Here is a 23,341-nt window from a genome sequence, read left to right as displayed (position 1 = left end):
CACTCAGTCCAGCAGCTGGATCCTGTACAGCATCTCTGCAGCTGTCCTGTGAGCAAAGGGTCTCTACCTGGCCCAAACTATTAGGATGGACACCACTGCTGACTGCAAGCAGCAGAAAACAAGTGGGGTATTCACCTCTTCTCTCTCACTTCTACCCAGTGGACTTAAACTCTTCCCAGTCACGGGGAAAATCTCCCTTTTGGTACTTATTATTCTTATAAGTGGATGGAGTAGGCAGAAACAGAGCCTCATTCAGGCAGGAGAACAGTTAACTTTTATAAGGCTTTTAAAGAAGCACTAGTGTGAAGAGGTATCAGCAAAAGTATACAAGTTTACTTTGAAGAAACTTCTAGAAAGCTGTTTCATGCAAGTAACATTTTAATTGCTTGGTTATTAGCCAAACTGAATAATACACAGATAGGAACTGGGGAGACAAGAGAAAGAGAAATAGGAAGATGAAATGCATGCATTTCTTATTTTAAAATAATTTTAATCCAGTACCAAGGGTAAATTATAAAAAGTATTTGCTACATACAGTTGGGAATACTGTTTAATAGCATAATTAGGGATCGCCAAGGAACACATCTGAGTTCTAGAAATTAAGTTCCATTTTGATGTAAAACAAAAACAAGGTTTAAAATTCTGAAGCACAAGTATATGCACACAATGGAGGGAACAATGCAGCCAAGAGTCCAGAATAGGTAATAATTACAGGTATCATCTAGGACATGGTAACACTTCAGCATTCTAAAATAGATACCACATTTCCACATTGCAGTGTAATGGTCGACATGCTAATACCTTCCTCTCTTTGTTCTAGCAAAAATATCAATGACACTCATCCGAGTCAGTCCACATATTCTTGTAAAACATTTTTGTTTGCAAGTGACATGGCAATAACTAATTAGCAACTGGCAATTAGAAACATGAAGCTATTATAGCTCCACTGAAGAAAAAGAAACAGTAAGTCATATAAAAGACAAATTATTTTCAAGCAATTGTATGAGTCTTTCATAATAAATCTAATAATACTGGGAAAACAATCTGTGCTTTTTACTGCAGTATCTTCCCTGTCAAGGATCACTTAAAGAAATACAGGGCTTCCAAAGCTTCACTTGCTTTGAAATGTCTCTGACAAGAAAACTTTCTGGTAATTAAACCAGAGTCAAAAATAATCAGAATATCATTGAAAAAACTAAACTTCTCTGACAAGTCAAGAGCACAGTTAAAACTAAAAGCAAACCCAGAATATGGTAAACACAACCAAAGCAGCACTATTTCCCATTCTTTTTTCCTGAAGCTCTATTGATAACTTGAAGTCCTGAAGTTCTCTAAATCATACAGAAGTGAAATAATTGAAGTAGCACACCCCACCCCACCCCCCTCCCAGCTTATTAATCATACCTTAATTTGTGCAAAAGGTCTGTCAAAGTTTCCAACATAAAGAAGACCAACATTCTGGGTGAGTAGCCTAAAAAATGAAAAGAATCTTTTAAGATATCACTTTATATCCATAAGTTTTTTCTGCATCTGCAGTAATTGTTACCAGACCCTATCAGGGGAACAATCTTCACGACGATAGCAAGAGCTACCTTTGGAAGTCTGATTACACAATTCTGTTTGAACTACTATAAAAAAGGAAAGATGTGAATTAAAGATGGGTGCACACCAGTAATTTGTGTGTATGTTGCAAGCAGGTCTTCCACAAAATCATTTCATAGGCTTCTTTGTTTTGGATGTCACTCAGTAACATGGGAAGAATGGCAGGTGTGTGCCTTTTCTATTTATTAGAGACCATTAGAGACAAAGAGACAGCAAGAGAAAAGAATTGTAAACATATATATATATAGACATATACAGAGCAGCAAGGCCAAGAGTTAAAACGAATTAGGGCACATAAAAGTATGCACAGTAACACAAAAATGACATCATTACAAGCAGAGAAATAACAGCCAATCTCTGTAATATTGCCTAATGATTTGCTAAATAAAAAGAGCCCCAGATACAGCTTGTGCTTGCTGTTCTCTTCAAGTCTTAATAAAGTTGTTGTGTACACCACCAAGATCCAGAGGGACAGTGGGTAAGTTGTCTCAAATGCCTGTTCGCACTTCTGGAAAAGAGTTTGATTTCTGCATGTACTGTGCAAGTCAATGCTATCAGTGCACAAACTCCAAATTCCAGAGGAGCATTAGGGCACTGCTGTTACAAACAGGCTGACAAGAACATCGCTGGCCAGCAAAAAGGGCAGGAGAGCAGTGCCGTGTTCTGACTGAATAATTACAATGTTTCTCTTGCTAAGCAAAGGCCCAGCAATCATTCCCTCCAGTTTCGAGCTTCATAAGTATTGCACTGAAACACAGGTTCTTCATAATAATGAGAACTTTTTTGATGACAAACTCTGGAAGGAGTTTCTGTTTTGATTAAAAGGGACATTGAAAACCCATCATAATCTTCAGTAGCTCCGTGTTTTCATCAAGGTTTTGCTATTTTATATTTTCTTTCCATTTTACATCCCATTCCCTTTAGCAGTAAGGCCTCACATTTGAATTAAATTAAAAAGCCAGAAATAAGTACAAATGTAGGCATCACTCAGCTTAAGCAATGACACTGAGGTGTCTCTTTCTCATATTATTAAGCATATATATATATATATACTCACTTTTAATTCATATTGAGATTTTTTTTTTACTATAACTAAGCCACCTGTCACTTTCAAGTCATTTCTCACCATTGCCAGGCCTGTTTTCATAAAAAAAGGAAACAAACTTAAATGGCACTAAATAATTTTGAGCCCACAGAACATACATACCTTAGTATGATCTTGATTCTTCCCAGTTCTGACAACAATATGATATTATATGGCTTTAAACTGGCTCACCAACAGTGGGAATTGGTGGAACTCAGCAAAATTACAAAGTCAAAATATTCACACATATAAAACAGTTAAGTAAGAAGAGGTGTTGAACTATCACTCCTCAAAAACCTTTCTGTAATTATATATGGTATATAAAAATTCCAGTGCACTGACAGAAATAGCCAAAGAAAGAAAAGGCCAGTAAGGATCAGACCACACCAGCCACAGAAGAGACAGGCAAGTGGGTTCCTCCCTTTCTCTATTGGTGTGCCAGTCTCCATCAGGAAGACTTGTACTGTTATGCAATGGTTCAGCAGTATATGTAAGTCAGGATAAGCATATTGAGCTCATTTTCAGTCACAGTAAGACAAATTTATTCAGAACTCAGGTGTCTGGAACTGGAAAATCCACCATATTGATCTAACTTTCTCCTAGAGCTATAAAGCAAAATCAGAAAATATTTAATGGTTTTCTAAATGGAAAGAAACATATGGGAAGTAATTAGCAAAGAAGGTTTAAAGAAGCTACAGAAAGAATTCAAGGTAGGTCATCATATTTCAGAGAAGCACCTTACAACAACAAAATATTCTTACAAAGATCTGTATATAATAATTATAAGACAGAAAAGAGAAACAAAATAATCCACTAGCTGTATTTCCAGTAAGGGACTTCAAAAAAGAGAAGACAATTCAGTGTGAGAATTCCCATGTGGTTATTCTTAGTATTTTCTTTCATCAGATAAAAATGTAGGATTGTTAAAAATCAAAGTCTTTAGGATTGCTTTAGTTAGAAGTAACAAACATCCAGGGAACCTTAAGACTGCCCAGTTGTCTACACAGTTCCAGGAGACTGCCTAGGTGCCTACACAGTTTTAAGTTGCTATTACCAATGTATGCTCCAAATGAACTGCAAGACCTGGCTTCCTTATTAAGATTGATTTTGACCCAGTACAAGCTGAGCACATTATCATTCATTCATCTTTTGCTGCCTCTGCTAGAAAGTATTTTACTTACAACTTTTTATTTGTACTCACATGGCACTTCAAAAAGTAATGTTAACGCAATGCTAGGAAAATGTTTAGAGAAGGGTGTTATTTGTAGCTTTCCCTTCCCTACATAAGAGGTTGCATACTATATTACTATATTTCTCGTTTACACATTCCTATTGAGTTCTGTAGTTTGAAATTATATCACCAGCATATAGCCAGTTTCCATTTAAGAACTCAAGAAGGTTGAAATGAGCACCCATTATGATCATAATTTAATGTTCTGAAATATCGGGGGGTTATGCTCCTAAATGGTCTGAGCAATTAAAAAATACCCAATCTCATCACTAGTCTAAGCTCTTTTATTCTGTGTCTTTCTTGTGAGTTTATGAGCTTATGATCTTACATATTTCAGAGGCTGAGCTCACATGGAAGAGCCTGGAGAGGAAAGCAGGCTGTGACAAGAGTCACCACTGAGGTTCTGAATAAGCCAAGTTACTGCAAGAGTGCTACCATCTCCTTCGGCAGCCACTGTGGCACTACCAAAAAGCCATGTGCCATTGAGGAGAGAGGCAAGAAAGAGGAGTATGTGCCAAATTCCATCTCGCCCATAGAAACTCAGCACAACTGACCTCTAAATGACACTTAGATGTACCTCCACCCAGTTAGAAAGTTCAAACTACACCTAGCTGGTTTTGGAGGTTTTTATCACAATATGAGGGTGTACTTTTAAGTACCTAAAATTAACTTTATATTATAAACGTCAATGTGTCCAAGTTGATACAGATATTCTCTCCTAATACTCTCAACAAATTACCCTTTGCCTTTAAAGACTTCCCAATGGTAAGCAAGTTTGGTTATAAGCACTTATATGCCAATGCTACCTTTTAAATGTCAGTCTTCTGTTTCTTACTTAGTTCAACAATTGCACAGTTCTGCTCCCAAAACACCATCAGTAGTACTCAACATCAAACCCTGATGAAAGTTGGACACCACTTGTAATTGGCCAAAATTGATACCAGGCTATGAAACAGTGATCCTAATTTCACAGCACAATTATTACCCTTGAATTTAACTTCAAATAATTACCTTAAAATTATGAGAAACAATCATCAAAAATATGAATGCTTACTGGAACTTCAACACATATTCATTTTTATTTAGGAATATGTAGCAATATACAAACTTGCCTAGCTTACAGACTGTCATATATTTTATTTGTAGTTTCTTCCATTCAATATATTATCCATATAATTCCCTTTTTTTTTTTTCCTGTATATTGAAAGAAAGAAACATGACTCAAAGAAACAGTAGTTCTTTAAGATGTGCCATATGTAACATGACACTCCATGCTTTCCTCTCCCATACACCCAAGTGAGCAGACTGCTAGCCCAACATGCCAGTTAGGGAATGCAGTGTTATATTTCAGTGCAAACTGTATAAAGCCTCCAAAAGTGTCAGGACATTTTGGTCTTAAAGGTCCTTCCAGCACTAAGAAAATGCTGCTAGATTGTCTCTACAGGACACAAAACAAACAACACGCACGCAGTCAGGTTGTCAGGGCAAAAAGAGGGAAGTTTATTTTCTTACTTCGATTTATATAGATTTTGGACAATGAGCACGGATTGGAGGATGAGGTTGACACCTCTCCAACCACACTGGTCAAACTAAAAGTCCATCAGTTGTCCCTCCTCAAGAGAGGAATTAAACATCACTTTGTTTACATGAAAATCTATGAGAAATTCCACTACAAAAGATGCAAACATCAGAAGGTTGAAAAAGATCAGGGTGACACTAGATAGTTATCACTAAGTTTCCCTAGATTTGGTGTTTTCTGGGAGAAAAATGTACAGAATGCCTTCAAAATCCAGGTTGCAGGAGCCAGGAAATGCTGTTTGTGGGGGAAATTGACAATAGGAGTAGGCATGGTCAGGCCAGTTGGTGGCAAAAATGACATGATGGTGGTTAATGCAAATAAATACAGGATAGGAATAAGAACTTGGGTTAAAGGAAACTTGGAGTAAGACACTGTGGAATGGCAGGGGATGTAGAACAAAAGGCATGAGAAAGGTATAAAGGCAGTGCTGTGGGTTGGAAAGCACTGGGATAGAGCTCTGGGCTGGAAAAGACCAAAGGATTAGAGAATGGGAGCAGCAAAAACTGATTTACCACAGAGTTCATTTTCCCTGAGCATAGCTGACCTTGTCTAGAGGCTGGGACACTCCAGAACCAATGCCTCCTTCCTATTGCCTTTGGCCACAGGAAGCAGAGTGACCCTTGGCTATGGACTTTATGAGGGCAGCACGTTTCAAAGAAGCCTGATCATTTCCTCTTCTCCACACACAGTCTGTTTCTGCTAACTCACTAACATATGTCAAGATGAAGGTGAATTACCCTTTCAGTACCTAAAGGGGGAGGGCAATAACAGAGTGGGAGAGGAACTTTTTAGAAGGACCAGTACTGAACGGACATGGGGGAATGGCTTTAAACTGAAACAGGCGGGTTTAGATTAGGTATTAGGAAGAAATTCTTTCCTGTGAGAGCAGTGAGACACTGGAACAGGTTGCTCAGAGAAGCAATCCATACCTGAAGCGTCCAAGACTAGGGTGGATAGGGTTTTGAGCCACCTGGTCTAGTGGGTGGTGCCCCTTCCCATGGCAAGGGGTTAGAACTTTAGGATCTTGAAGGTGCCTTCCAACCCAAACCATTCTGTGATTTCAAGATAATATTAACAAAAATTCAGGCACTGCTCACCAAGCCACCAATGCTCCAGCCATTAAGTAGTATTTTGTGAAAGCAGAAAAGCAGTTGCCAAAGAGTTCCTTCATACCTTGTTGGGAAGTGTGCCTTGAGGACACCATTACACCTTGATCTGTACCACAAATGCCCACTCCTTCACACTGAAAGCTGCCTTGAAAATCCACTCAGGTTATCAAACGGAGCGACCCAAACAAGAGCTGAACACATTAACTTCTGAGTGGTTCATACACAAAGCACTTGTGAGTTTCCCTCTAGGCTACCTAATGCTGCTGTGCAGATTATGGAAAGAGGCTTCCAGAAAGGAGCATGCAGAGAAATAAAGGTGCAGTGAGGAGCCAGGAGCCGCTACCTCTTACAGGAGCAAGTTACTGCACATTAGCTGAACGCGGTAATTTGCTCCTGTGCGAGGCAGCAGCTCCTGCGCTTGCTCTGGTGGGTGCAAGACTGCTGACACATTATGCAGAGACACAGACAGACTTGCAGCTCTAACCAACAGCACAGAGCTCGGATAGGCTTGAAAAGCAGGGAGAATGGAGTGAAAAATACAGTGTGTGCCATAGAAGGACTGAAAAGAGGCAATTGGCACTGTAAGGGTGGAATGTGCAGAAGGAAAACGATGACCAATGAACAAGTATATGGCTTGGGGTGTCTGGTTTCTCAGGAAAAAAGCTGCCCTGCAGCAGGCAGTGGTGGGCACAGAGCTGCTCATAGCAATGCTTCAGTTACTCACTAGGAAACAGAACATTCAACTTCTTTCTTACAGGTCAACAAAAAGCACTCACAAAATCCCAGAATTGATGACAATTTATCAAATAATGTCTTGCAGTATTTTATTAGGCAATCCTAAAATTCAACTCAACAAACATTATGTTTGAAGAGTAGTTCATTGCTCCACATAAGTCAAGTAGTTTGATACTTTATTTCTGGTTTATTCTTGATGGTTGCCTGTTTAACCAGCTCCTGCAACCAACAGAGCACCTGACCATAGATGAGTTTCATTCTAGATAAGCTTGTATTTGTTTTTAGGAGCTTGATAAGTGCTATAGCCTGCCACCACCAAAGCTTTGTTGGATATAATAAAACTTCACTGTTGTATTTTATAATTACGGAGGTATTTGAGGGCATGCAAAACTGCAGAAACTTCCAAAACTCATCTCAATACTCTGCATGCCTGTGTCTACTAGTAATAATAACATGGATGGAATTTACTGCTTTCTGCAAAGGATGAGAGGCAGCCTCTGCTGTGGTCTGGTCTCTTATCTGAAAGAACTCTCTCCAGACCAGATAGCTTTTTTTCTGGTTTATATGAACAGTGGATTGATACCTGAAATATCCTTGGTGTCTGCCTGGAGGGATCTTGCTCTATCAGAAATGATTAAAGAGGAACTCCACTGATGAGATGATGAGCTAAGGGGATTAAAATACATGGATTACTTCCATTTTACAGTCAGAAGCAGCAAAAAGCAGTAACTCTGGCACTGGGAACTGATGTAACAACTCTATCCTTCATATGCTATGGGCACATTTGCACTGCTCACCGAGGTTGGGAGTGAAAAGATTTAATCCTGAGAAGATGTGTGCCAAGACTGGAGTAGTTGTGAACCAAAATGGAAAGCAAAAAACAATCTGACACTCAGAGGGGTTATTAACCTTTCTGCACATCTGCATCTTTATTGCTAAGAACACCTCAGTGTACACATCCATGGTTGATAAAGGCCAAAAATGAAACACGCCCTATTTTGAATATAAATTGGAGAATCAGAATAAAATTTTAGGAAAATCTCTGTGACCACACTCACAGTCCAAACTCCCATATTTAAAATAGCTATATAATGGGGATTAATATTAGTTATGAATATTTTTATGTTTAATTTTAAAATGTATCTTTTGTGTGATAAGCATATACAAAGACTATACCAATATGCTCTGTATGTGCTTCTAACTGTCTCTGAAAATCACTCTGGGTGCATTTGTCCATTTTGGGCAGAAATTACTGTTAAAAGTCATGAATACAGATGAACAACAGCCCTGACAATAGAAGTAACACCTTTATAAGTTAAGTAACTATTTTCAAACACTGCTTGAATGTTCTTCATAGGTAGCTTTGAGGATAAAGGTAACTTTCACACATAATGTTATAAATTTTCTATTCAATTGTGCAAAGAAATTATTCCACTATGTCATAACACACATGATGACCCAAGCACAAAATATAGCAGAAAGGACACCATAATTATGTGATGAAACTGATGTCCTTTTACAAACATAATAAATATTCGGCCTTTATCATGGTTTCACTTAAACTGGGAGGGAAAACTGCACTGTGCTGCAATATCATAACCATAGAAAGAGAAGCAGCTTCCTAAGGAGTTTTCTCAAGAATCACTTGAATTCTACTATAATGACATTCCAATTATATTTTGCTTCTTGCTTATGATAATCATTTCCTATTGGTTTAGAACTCTAATATGCATTTTCTAGGAATATAAAAACAAGAATAAAATCAGAAAAGCATAAACAGAGAATTATGAAAAATTATGTTAGGGTCAAAAGAATTAACTTCCTGTATTTAATTTTTTTAAAGATCATTAATTATTCCATTAATGTAATTTACTGACTATTGCAAGAGTAACATAGTGAAAATACTCCACTAGGTACTATGAAATATTTTAAAATACATAAAAGGATCCAATACAAGTTCTGAAAAATGCTAATAACAGTGCTTGTAAATTTAAACTGGCATGCATATATGGTCTGCAAACAACCTGCATTTCATCTTTTTCTAGAAGTATAGAGATTCAAGAACCTGACAGTTCTACAGAAGCAGTGCATGCAGAACAAGGACAATGGCAACACAGGAGCTTCACAGGCAAGATAGAAGAGCTGTGTCCTGCTTTCCACAGTGCATTTACCAAACCAGCTGTTTGGCCTATGAAAACATTCTAACAAACATTGTTACCCACCATGCAAGCAAGAAAACATTTTTTGGACAAATATAAGCTGTTCTAGTATAATCATCATGGTCAGGAATAGGTAAATAAACTGTATATCTGATTTAGGACATTCTTCCTCAAATTAGAGCACAAAGTGAAAAAAGTTATGAGGGAACTGAAAGAAATATTATGCACTGCTGCTTACATAGTAAGCAGCAAAAATCCATGGATTAGAACACAAGGGAGAAAAGGTTGGGAAGGAGTACATTAAAATGCAAAAAAAGAGATCATAAAGAGTTTTGTAATGCTAAATTCATCTCTACAAGAAACAACCCCCCAGAAATGTAAGTAAACCTCTTTTATTCCATGATTTCTGAATTTGCAGAATACTCCAGGCCAGGTTAATGGTGACTGCAATTAACATAAAAGTGTATTTTACACAGTATTCCCAGAGAAAAACGCAGTGGGTAGCACAAACTACAGACTTGAATTTAACACCCTCAGCCCTCCCACAACAGTACTACAATAGCATGTGCCATTTGTCATATTAATAAGCATGGTGCTTTCAAGCACATGCAACTCAGGCAACAATATCAATGTTATGTGCTAATTGCCCTTCGAGCTCTTATGTGTGGTACTTGAAAGGCTTCACTGCACCACCTCACTCCCTACAGTAAATCACTATCTGTCACTGACTATTGATAATGGGAATCTTGGCAGTAACTGATCCTTGAAAGACATACTTCCACTGAACAATGAAAATCACCACTCTTATATACCAAATGAAATAAAAAATACATTTAGAGGGCTTGAAACTGCAAACTGAAGTGACCTCATATCTGAGGTAATAGTTTGCAAATGGTTCTAGACCATCAAGAAGAATAAACTGACAAATACAAAAGTGTACTTTCAATTAGTAGGGTTTAATTTGCATCAGTTTTTGAAAAAGTGTTTGGCTGTGGTGGGGAGTTCTTTTGGAGGGGGGTGGGAGTGTTTGTACACAAACACTTTCCTAGAGATAGGGAGATTTTTTTCAAGGCACATTTGTGCACTTGATAAATAAAGCCACAATATCAGATGTTTCCAAACAGCACTTCTTTTTGTTTGCTGCATTTATGTCTAGTGCTGATAATATTTTAATGTTTGTCCAAAGCATGTTTGGCTTTCTTTTACAGGCAAATAACATAAAGAAGCATTTTGACTACATTTACATATAACCTATGCATAAAAAATAGAAAGAAAAATTAAGTAGAAACAAAAAGTACCTATTAAATAATCATGCCCATTCCTCCACCAATGGAATATTATTCCCTGTAGTATAATGAGCAATTTGGCCAGGCTGGCCATAAATTATCTGGAAAATGAGGCTGCTTGCCTTTTCCTTTGGGAGGTTATTACGTAGTTCAAGAGATTTCACTATTAGAATCTATTTCTGATCGTAAACATCAATTTTTCTTTCTGAATATCATCCCTTTCATCTCACTGAAATATAGGACAGAAGTTAGGAGCTATTCCCGATTTGCTGAAAGATCTGCCTGACACTGGCTGTGATGCAAGTCTGTCCAGATTTATCCATGTATCACAAAGCAAGAGCACTCACACAGCTCTGCAGTGGCCTCACTGGAACACCATAAATCCACATTCTAGTTTATGACCCCATAGGGTCTTTTCACCTTGGCCATCTTTCAAAATATAACAAACATCACAATACAGCAAATTCAACTACCAGAATTAAGTGAAGAATTGATACCACAATGTGAAGCTTTGTATCACGAGACTTGAATAAAATATGAAGTCTCATTATAGATATTTTAAAGTCAAAGACATTTTCAGTCTTTCAAGAGCTACTTAAGAAAAACAGATTTCTAACAACCAGTAGGATATAGAAGAAATAAATGAGATAATAATAATAAAAAAAATCAAGCAAAGTAGAAAACTGGTAAAAAAATTGTTCAGTAGATTCCCTTGATCACGTGGAAATACAGGAAACAACCAAGAAAGAGAGGGAGACTGAAGAAAAGGTAGTGGATTTGCTTGTATCCACCAGAAAAATAAAGGCATCTAGTCAGGAACATGGGGGTTTTGTCACCAAAATGAAATCTCTGCAGAAAAGGGAGGTACTAAAAGGAAAGCTTTTATATTGATAATTAAGGTGAAATAAATCACCAAATCCTGATGCAACATACCCAAGATTTCTCACATTTCTTAATATGGAAGGTCTGAATTGCTATTTTTAAAAAATCCAATTCAATCTTACACACAGAAATAGGGTATTTTCTGCAAACTTCCTAGAGCCCTACCCTTTAGCACAGCATTGTTCAGCATACCTACCTTGGCTACACATGGCAGCGCTACTTAGGAGGTTGCACATCCCCTGCACTCACACTGTGGCTGCATCTGCCTCTCTTTTGATCATTTTAATGAAAGACTTCTTGAAAAGTAGAGGGGGTTGGGAGAGGCAGCACACTGACATAATCGATTCAGACTGCCAAAAGGCATCTGTTACAGTCTTACTCCACAGTAATTTATTTTTAAAGAACCATAAAACTAGGCAGTAAGTACTTTTATATGTGAAGATACTTCTTACTGTTATGGACCAAATCCTGCTTGAGATTGGACAGGCAGAGTAAATGGTCAGTTTCCATCTAGGCAAAGGCCAAGTGACTACTCAATTTATATAACAGACTGTTTGATATATTTATTAGTAATCAGAAAAAGCCATGAACAGAGAAAGTCTGCTGATGAAGCAAGTTATGAAGCAATGGCTGGCAGATTACAAAGTTCATCACTTTGAAAGGAAGCTGATGTTGTATTTAGGATCACTCATACCACCTTAGCATTACTTTCCTCTGAAGTGAATGATGCATGCTCTTTCGTATATGAATGAGGGAAAGGTACTTACACCATTCAACTAAGGGATGTATCATAATGTGAATGAGCCTATCAACTAGAATTCTGTCATTTCCTAACATTTAAAGGGTTGACTTCAAAGCTCACTGAATTTTCTTTCCATGTTAAGTTTTGTCATTCCTTTGTCTTGATCTTCCTAATAAAAAACTAAAACAACAAACAAACCCAACACATACAAAAAACCACAAACAAAAACAAACAAACTCACACACACACACAAAAAAACCCAAAACAACGACCAAACTAATACAAAACAACAACCAAAAAAAACCCCACAAAAGCCCACACATTAAAAAACCCCAAACAGACAAAAAAACCCCACAACCCCAATCAACTCACTAAAAATCCCCAATCTCCAGACTTTTGTCCTGCACAATTAATCTAAATCATAAGAGCAGAGCTGGAAATTTGAATTCTCTGCAATTTTAACAAGTTGTTACTACTGAAAAACCATGACAAAGAACTGGCAGGGAAGTTATGATGGGGTGATCTCATCTGGCTATAATTTCCCCCATTCTGCCCTTCATTTGACAGCACAGATGCTCCAACAGTTTTCTGGTTTTCCCAGTGCCCTGCATGCCACACCAGGGGTAGCAAGACCCCACTGGCACCCTGAAAACAGTTGGAAACAGTATCCTTTTCACAATGCAGGGCAAACCAAAGGTGATCTGTATTTAATTCTTGTAACAAAAGAACAAGGAGTTATTGAATTAACTCAACTGAGTGAGAATTCAAATATGATAAATATGTAAACACAAAACACAACATTAAGCTGCGTAGATGCTGCTTTGGTGTGCAAGAGAAACAGATATTGGACACGCATGTGCACAATAAAAACATCTAGAAGACTAAAAAATTCCCTTTAAAATAAAACAGAGAATAGAAAATTCACCTGTTTACACTGACCAGAGATATAATCAGTACGAAAATTCCCATCTTCTTATTAAAGATCCCCCGTGGGAAGAGCACCCTTAGCCATATGTATGCACACAGCCAGACCACTCCAACTGATTTCTTTTTCTTCCTGTTTCTCCACACCGCTTTAATCATTTATTCAAAATAAATACTTTATTAATTAATCATGCACAACCAGAAAAATTATTAAATTACAATACAAACCATTTAGGTATGGGTTCATAGGGGACTATGCAGATTGCAATCCCAAGGTGAAGCCTGTAATGAACAACAAATTGTTTGTTTGGAATACAGGATATGGACCCAGCTGCCACTCTATCCAGACCCAAGTGCCACCAGCAGAATGCTTGAACAGCCATCTGCTGCAAACAAACCTACCACCCAAAATAAGGTAGCAAGGCTGTCAGAGACCTCATGAATTCTACTGAGTGCTTCAAGCTCATTGCTAAAACCTTTATGGATGGTGCAAGATTTAGTTCCTCTGTCAATTATAAAATTAAATCCCTCAGCATAGTCGTACACAAACTTGTAAATGAAATTTCCTTTACAGAAATTCTTCAGGTATTAAGAGACGTAAATGTAGTCTTCCACATTCTGAAGTATTAAGACATGCAGCCTTCCTGGGTGTGAAAAAATAAAGGACTATTATCTTGTAATATCAACTAACAATGCTGTGATACTCATTATTGCATCTGTAATCTACAAGGCTTTTACAGGAAAGCTGCCCTGTGTTTCTAGTGTGGTACTTGAATTTAAAAAAAAAAAAAAAACAAAAACCAGAACCAAAACAAAACAAAACAAAAAAAAAAAAAAAAAAAAAAAAAAAAAAAAAAAAAACAAAAAAAAACACCCACCTTAAAATTTGTACCCTCACCCATAAGGCTTGTTTCTCTATGAGGGAAATCACTGCCCTGTATCAGGGTGCTCTGCTTCACTTCAGAAGTGCCACATCCTCTCCAGTAACCCTTTTATCCATTTCTCTGTCTTTCCTTTATTTCTCACTTTAATGTTCAGCTGCCCCTTGGTTTTGTTTTCTACAGACTTTTAAAGATGTCTATGTCCCTTTAATACATTCCACCCACCCCTCTCCCTTCTTCTTTCTCTGAACTTTTATCCCAACTCCCAAATTTATAGGGGAAGCATACTTTTATCAGAGCCACCAGGAGGGGAGTGGGAATGCACTAGGATGATGGCGGCTTGAACAATGCTAAGAAATGGAAGGCAGAGAGGATTAGGAACAAAAAAAACCCTCTAAGGTGCCTCTGCTCCACACACTGCTCCAAGGCTCACCACTACTGTTCCAGTTTCTCCTCAGCAGCCATGACCCTCCACTCCAGTTTAAACCTGAGGCAGCTACTAAACCCACATAGGGCACTAGCCAGGCTCCCTCCTTGCCAGGCACTTGGCACACGGTCACATCTGAGTTCACACCTCAAGAAATCCCACGCAGACAGACCTACCACCCTGTGTGAGGAAGGGGACCAGGAAGCTCCATCTTAAGGAACTGCTTCTAGAACGCTTTTTTTGTCCAATACAATAATTTTGCAAGCTCTTCATATGCTATCAGTATTCTTCTTTTCCAATGCCAGCTTTTTAGACTTTATTTAAAATTATTATTACATTTTGTGACATACTCTCTAAAAAGTCAAATAAGCTGAAGTCTGTGTGATAAGCAACTTGCAGAAATGTATCTTTTCTATAAACTGTGAGAAAAATAATTGAATTCTTTACTAAAATTTCTGTATTATTATTATTACAGAAAGAGAGCATCTTTTAATTTAATGTACTGAATGATTAATTTTTATTATGTAGGGCACTAGTGAAAGTGCAATTATGATTAAATGCGAACTGAACAGGACAAAAAATTGGTTACTTCCAGACACTGGCTGATAACCACTGATTTAGCTGGTATCAGGATGACCTGCTTTGTCTCTTTTTTCACCTTTTTCTGAGAAGATTTATGTAATGTAAATTATTAACTTAATAATTAACAAATGTACAGTAAAGCAGGGGCATTTTTCCATTTTGCAGTATGCCTCCAAGACATAATTTTTTACTCCAAGAAATTTTGCATGTCCTCTTGGACTATAATTTACCCTTGCTAAAAAAAGCTTGCTTAAAAAAATAAGTGCAACATGGTTCTGTATACTGTGGTTTTCCAAGCAGAAAATTTTCATGGTGGTTTTGTTAGGTACCAGTATGGATAATAAGCCTTTTAAAGTAATATAGTTAACTGCAAGTAACTACTGGTATTACAGAAAGAAAATCACACTGTTCATTATAAAAATTGTTAATTTAATTCAGGTTTGATTTAGGGTAGGACAAAATCCCTAAGAAAAAGTAGTTTGTTTTCTTAGGCTAAGCAATACAGCCAGAAAAAACAAGGGAGTATGCAAGTTAATCTCAAGTATGAAGAAAGACTTTGATGTCTAGAAATTTGGGTATTTTTAATATATCTATGATAAGTATAACAAAATATAAGCAATTGCCTTTTCCTATAAACCAGCTAGAACTTCAGACCATCAAAGAGAAAAACTTATCAATTGGCATACAGGAATGAAATTTCAGCTATTTCATGGAAATTCTATGCATTTTAACCAGGACTTTAATCACTTTGGAGCAGTGATAGCAAAAAAAAAAAAAAATCACCTTTACTGGGAAACCAACCCTGAAGACTCACATGCAAATATGGGTGAGAGAAGTAAAGGAAAATGAATAAAACTTCAGCAGGAACACAAAATTGAATCTATCTGGGAAAAGTGACACAGTAATGAGAAGACACAGAAGAGAGAAAAGGGCAGACTGGTAGAGCACATATTACTGTAATAGATGATGGGAAACCTACATTTTAACATACCCCAGCTGTCAAGTTTATTATCAGCTAGGAAACCTAAGAGCTGAGTGTCTCATATCTTTTTTTACAACCTTGTTTCTTAAAAGAATTGCAATTTAGGAGCAGTTGAAGTTATTCCATTTACTCAGCTACTACAGATCTGTGCTCTGTCCCAGTAGAGCCCCTGGGGTCAACTCTTTGTGGAAGAATTCAATTTCTTTTGGACATTCCTTGGCTACATTTTACATGCACAGATTAGTGACAATGGGATTACAATGACAGTCTCTGCAATTCTACTTTTTTTGGTCTAAATATTTGATTTCAAATTCAGAATATTGCTTTAATTTTTCACACCTGACATTTACACTGGAAGAAGTCTTATCCATGATCAATTCAAAAGGCACAGAAGAATAATTAACTCTAAGTTAACATTATATGCAAACACATTCCTGAAGCAGAAAAGAATATCAATCAGACAACAACTAATACAAATACTGCAAAATCAAGTTTCAATTGTTCCTTCAGAGAAATCTTTATCTCTCCCCTTTTTTGAAGCTACTTTCAACACTACCTTTAAAATTTATTATCAGAGAGCAAACAGGCATTTTATTCCAATATAAATCAATCAAAGCTAAGACAGAACATAATTATTGTATTTGACAACTAAGAGAAAGAAAAATTACATTGCTTTCCTTAGGATCAGAATGCAAGAATAAGGGTTTTTGGAGAAGCTAGAGAATTCTTGTTCATTAAATTGTTATGAAGATGCCCAGGCTAAAATAGTCTGAGGGAGGAAAGAGTATGCAGTCTTACATTTGAGAGCTCGTCAGTAAAAAATAGTTTTGTAACCCTCAACTTTTCCCAAGCTTGCATACATGGCACAAGCATATTTTCTACAACTGTCCCAATACCTCAGCCAGTTCTGTAAATCCAAGTTAGTCTCTCTGTACTGCAGTTGAAATACTGCATACATTACCCTTTCTCCACTTTCAATAAACCTCACCTTCGTCTAAGTTTATCAGTGGTCTTGCCTTACAGAGAAAACTGGTTGGTATCTACAGGAACCCAGAGTTATGGGGATTGGGGTGTTTTTATTGTTAGTTTAGTTTACTTATATCAAACTTGAGTAGAAAGCTACCATAGCTACCAATCCATAGGTACCAACAAATAAATAATAGATTACCTAAAATGAGGGTAGAGAAGGAAGTTCACGAGAATTAGGTTTCCTCCACCCTGCTTCTTCCTGCCACTCACCTTTCCCACTGCTAGTATCATTCCATAACTTCTGTATTTCTGTCTTTTCAGATCCCTTTATTAATTAAATTTGAGGATGAGGCTTTGTCAAAAGAAACCAAACAAAACTGCCACCAACTTCTCTGTTGACAAAATTGCTGTTTTAGAGCTTCAGAAGCCTATTTGATTTTTTAAATTTAAAAAAAAAGAACAATATGTGATTCTGGAGTTATTACATCATAGGAATTAGCTTTAGATAGTTACCAAATTTTTGCCCTTCTGTCAGAAACATCTTCTATGCTTTGTTTTGCAAGAAATTTGTATGAAGTCAAATTTAGTGAATGAAAGGCATAATTCAAGTTGAGCATTGACAGAGATATGCCTTCTTAACAAGAAGATATATCATTAAACAAGAGTACATAACTAGATCACACTGTTAAAATAATAACCTGGCAAAAAATCACAAAAGAGAAGCAACTCTGCAAAGTCTACATCTATAACATCTTTATGCTATGCATTTCTAGACTGTTTAAAAATCTTTCTGTATGAAACTTTCATTTTAGAGGAGTCATCAGTTCCATAACTCAGCTTTCAGTAACAAACACTTTTGGACCAAATGCTGTACAAAATCCTTTGGGAAATGAATGACCCTCAGTCTATACAGGGGAAAGCAGCAGAACAGACATTGCCCTATAATTTCAATATTCGCTCCTTTCTGAAGCCAATAAGGTTCATGGCTTTTCCTCAGGCTTGTCCAGGAAACTTGTCAAGTTTTTAAGTAACTGGTACATTGTTATACCATGCTTTAAATATGTAGGACCAGTTTACTTTCACTCAAATGAAAGTGTTTTACGAGTGTAAAACAATGACCCCTCCTCTTGCCACAGTCTGGACATAGGCATGCCTTTGGCCCATAGAGGCTTTATCAAACCACAAAATTTGCCAGCCAAACAACATCAAAAAATCTCAACTTAATCTCTGAAAAAGGCAGGATATCATCTTCAGAAAACACACGGAAAATTCCTTCATACTGTATGTATCTGAATACTACAAAGAAAAAAGTGGCATATGATACATGAAAAAATTAAGTTGTGTAATAGCTTCCTCTTATTTTTAATATGAGAGCAAAACTAAAGTAAACAGCAGAGAAATTATCACAATGCAGAAACCATTAATCGTATCTTATTAAATGGCTGAACAAAAGAGAAAAATGACCCATTTTGAACATTTTGTTTTGGTGAAATTAAAATAACCAAAGCTTAATACTTCTGCTGTTAAAACAAGCTGTATTTGTGGCCTATTTTAGCTGGAAGAAAGCATTTGCATGCCATACCAACGCCTCTCCTAAAACCAAAACATTATTCCAGTTTATCATGATACAGAATTCACCTGTTGAAACACAATTTTCTTAACATACAAGTAACGAGTGAAGATTTTTTTTTTAAGTGAGCATTGTGCAGAAACCAAGTGCAAACATCCTGCTCAAGTAATTTCTGCTTCTCTTCTTGCATGAGACCAGAATGATCAACAGTAAATCCAGAACTGTGTTCAGATAATTTTAATTACAAATTAGGAAGTCAGAATGTTACTGATACTTAGTTGAGAAGAGTTAACCATGTCCATAGGAAATTTCCCCTTCTGAAAGGGAGCTAATAATACAGAGGCTTTATTAGGAGATATCCAATTCACTTTTGAAACTGTCTTAATCTATTCCACAAATCCAGAGATCTCCTGCAACTGAATATCCACTTTCAAATAGAATTCTGTATTCCTGAGAAAAAAAGACTAAAATCCCAAGAAGTTGATATTTGATGCTTTAACATTTACCAAAACAGTGAAGTGCTTTTATAAACATCAGTGTGAAATGACAGTTTTGACATTTTCCCATTGAGGGGGAAAAAATAAAATAATCAAATTCACTATCCTGTTTCACTCTTCTCATTCCAGTCTTCTCTATCCTATAATTAGAGATATACACATTATATTTAATTTATAATCCACTGATAAATATTTGCTCATAGTGCAATCTTAATACTTTGTGAAGAAAAGGCTTTAAGTATGAAAATAGCCAAAGATTATAGCTTTGAAAATATTTAGTTGTTATAAGGGGGGAAAATGCCATCTGCTGGGTGCAGCTGAGGACTGTCCTTTTCTTACCAACACACCGTGCTGTCCTGAGAGAGTTTTCTCTCCACTTCATAATTCATTTTTCCCATCTTGAAAACTGATACAGATACATGCATTGTTTTTGTGGGGATGTAATAGCAACCTCATTAAAGCTCTGTAAAAAAAAAACTTCTTACCATATACTTCTCAGAGGCTGGAGGGCTGACAACAGATAGGATGACTAGCAAAGGAATAATAATGCTATTAACCTTTCAAAAACATTAGAACTGTCTCTAACACCCCTCCCCTCAGCCCCAAATAGTTCACATACTTTTGTATCTTCACTTTTACAACCCATGGAACACTGGCTGGTAGAGTACAGGTGAAGAACCGCTTAGTTACCTACCTTAAAAACACAAAACTAAGGCTCTGAAACCTTATTAATAAAGCTATAAAATATTAAAAAGAAGTGGAGGATGTCCAGTTAAGAAATATATTTGCATAAAGAGAGCAAAAGTTAGAAAAAAGAAAATCTGATTTAATAAAATCAGAAAATGGATAAATTTTAAAATTAAGAAGTGTGATAAAAGGTAGATAGGGTTCCCATATGTAAACACGAAGAAGGTAAAAGAGTCGTTTCAATTCATAACAATGAGAGTCCTTTACATTTTTGCTTGTTGTTAATTTTCCAGTGTAAAATGTACTAGCTGTCACCTGTGTGTGTGTGTATATACATACACATATGCATATAGGTATGTAGATCTTTACCCTAAAACTTCTGAATAATTTCATATGAAGCTGAACCAGTTTATTGTCTTGGAAATCTGTGTTTCAAAGTTAAAATAATGGCTTATTTCTCATATATAAAATGATGCTAAAAATCCAGTGGCTCCTGTGAATGTACATATCTTCCTTGTGTTTAAAATAAAAGCTTTGAAGTTGATTCCAGAATAGAATTCAGTACAAAACCATGCTTGTACTTCACACTCACGGTCATGACTGCTTTGTAAAAAGCAAACAAGCATAAAAACTATGAAAATAAGGAATTTTGGCCTTTTTAAGATCCTCTAGCAGGATGACATTGTCAGATGGAACCAAAACTCTACTGAAAACTGTTAAATACTTTTTACAAATTCCCACTCAAAGTGCAGTATATGCACATGCTCCATATGCCACAGCTACTGTTCTCTTCCCTATTGCTCAGGTAAGTAACAGCACAGATTCTCCACTATCATTGACCCATCACGCCCTAATTATGCAAAGTGATCTCCCACTGACAGATATATGCACCCATAGCCTCCTTGATTTTAATGTGCTTCTACAGCAGGACAAGCATCTTTCCCCAGAAAAAAAAGCTACAAGCTGGGTGTTAGATAAAAAGACAGCAAGTGTGATTTACCAAACCTATGGCACATCCCAAGTCATTAAATAGATACCAAAAATCCAATTTATTTCCTCAAAATTAGAATGTCCCTTAAAATGTTAAGTTTTTAAAGTTCATCCTACACATACATAGCTTTTTTAAGTCAATCATCACAACCTGAACCCCTACAAAACCAGAGATACTAAGTAATTATCCTGAAAAAGAATTAAGTAGGTTTCTTTTCTAGTGTCTCTGAAGTTGTAAGATAAGCACATGTACCAAGAGTTTCTCTTTGCTATCAACAAGGGAAGATGAAATTGCTGATAATCTCCCTGTATTTCAGAAGCCCACAGTTACATGCATACCATATTGATAACACTGTTATGGCAGAAATGCAAACAATCTGCATCAGAGTAATTTATTTTGTTGACACATTTTGCTGATTCCAAAGTACTTGTGAATTCAGTAAGATACAAAAAGCTGGGCTTCTAATTCCTAAACCAATTTCAAAACATTCTGATGGTATCAAAGCAAACTGAATGGTAGTCTTGGAGCTATGACTGCCATGATTTATTTTTATCTTTAATATATTCATTATTTAGTGCTTATATATTTTCTTTTATGTTTTGTGAGTTTGGTGTTGTCAGAAAATTAAGTAATAAAATGCTCAGAGTAAAACCAATGAAGAGTAGAAACATATATAATATCTTTGTCTGTCCAGACTGTTTGCCGTGGTGATAATTTCTTTTTCCTTTTAGTTTGCTTTATTATTCTTTGAACTACAGCACAGAAGGCAAGGAAGTCATCTGAGCTGAGCTTTTTTCCCTTTAAATGCATGTTTCATAGAATCACAGAATGGTTTGGATTGGAAGGGACCTTCAAGATCATCAAGTTCCATCCCATGTCAAGGGCAGGCACACCGCTCACTAGACCACGTGGCTCAAAGTCCCATCCAACCTAGTCTTGAACACCTTCAGGGATGGGGCATCCACAACTTCTCTGGGCAACCTATTCCAGTGCCTCATCACCTTCACAGTTAAGAATTTTTTCCCAAAACTTAATCTAAATCTGCCCTTTTTCAGTTTGAAGCTTTCCCCCTTGTCCTATCACTATAGACCCTTGTAAACAGGCCCTCTCCAGCTCTCCTGATGCCCTCTCTTCAGGTACTGGAAGCTCTCCTGTCTCCAGGCTGAACAAGCCAAACTCTCAGTCTGTCTTTGTGAGAGAGGTACTCCAGCCCTCTGATCAGCTCTAGGGTCTCCTCTGGACTCATTCCCACAATTCTTTGATTTCAAACACCATGGAAAAATACTTTTCAGGTCTGTAATAATCCTATAATAATGTTCCTTTCTGAACATAGTTTAAAATGTACATATCTGTAAACTCAAAAAAACAGACAATAAAATTTCATTGAGCAACAAATTAAAACCACAAACACATACCACAAAACAAACAAACAAAAACCAAACCAACAAAAACCAACCAACCAAACAAACACCCCTGAATATTAATCATACTGTAAACCAGTAATAGAGAAAAAATATTCTGAGTTAAAATACCATTTATGGCATACTTAAAAAAAAAAAAAAACCTAGAGAATACCCCTTATCTGAAAAAGACCAAATAGTCACTACATGCAGAAATGCAAAAAATGCATCTCAAAGAATCTCACACCAATTTCTAAAATCCATGTAAAGCACTTTGAACAAGATGTTCACAAATACCCTCTAGTAAGTCCTATAATTCAAAAAATGTATATGTACTGGTGGAAAAAAACCATGTTCACAACTGAATTCCAGTAAGTTTGAGCAGCATATCTATTTCAAGCTATAGCAAAAGGAAGATTAACTTCTTTTTACGTAAATTAGATGGCTTTTAAATGATGCATCTGGCAAATCTTTACAGTGTATAGCATAGAACAATATCAAATTCCTGTTTACAAAAACTGTATGTTATTTTACTTTGCAACTCATCTATCTTCTCAAAAAGGACAATCCCACAACTTGTAAATTAAATACATGTACAATAAGTATTCTTACTCTAAGTACTGTACTGAAAAATCTCTATTTATAGTAAAGACAGCATAAAGAAAGAAAACCAAAAATGTTTTAAAATATGTATTAGCTTAAGTGTCTAACAGTTCCATGTTATTTGAAAAATATTGAACATCTGATCTGCAAATTATCTTAGAATAAGTCTGATTGGCAAGGACATTGCATGTCATCTGCCTCATGCTCAGGACTGGGTCAGCTTCCAAGTTATATCAGGTTGCTCACAGGCTCATCTAATTAACTTCTGAATGTTTCCAAAGATGGAGACTCTACAACTTGCCAGCCTACTACAGTGTTTGACTTTTATCAAACTGTTTCTCCTCTTGACCTTCTACAATTTGTGTCCTTTGCCTGCCATTTTTTCAACATCAACTTCTGAGCAATGTGGCTTCTTCTCT

At 36.6% G+C, this 23,341-nt stretch overlaps 1 protein-coding gene across 2 annotated transcripts in view; it reads right to left on the bottom strand.

Annotated features, from left to right (window-relative positions):
* RNGTT (RNA guanylyltransferase and 5'-phosphatase) overlaps positions 1–23,341 on the bottom strand; it is a 171,126-nt gene that overhangs the window by 32,305 nt on the left and 115,480 nt on the right. Inside the window, exons 14-15 of one of the 2 annotated variants that reach the window (XM_083857734.1) lie at positions 13,562–13,615; positions 1,405–1,471 (exon numbers count right to left, since the gene is read on the bottom strand). In XM_083857734.1, coding sequence (XP_083713860.1) covers positions 1,405–1,471; positions 13,562–13,615 — 121 coding nt within the window. The remainder of the gene's footprint in view (positions 1–1,404; positions 1,472–13,561; positions 13,616–23,341) is intronic. The other variant, XM_083857735.1, reaches the window with a different exon arrangement.

This window comes from Zosterops lateralis (genome assembly GCF_965231275.1).
Source record: "Zosterops lateralis genome assembly, chromosome: 3".
Classification (NCBI taxonomy): domain Eukaryota; kingdom Metazoa; phylum Chordata; class Aves; order Passeriformes; family Zosteropidae; genus Zosterops; species Zosterops lateralis.
This window is presented reverse-complemented; position numbering and strand designations above follow the sequence as displayed.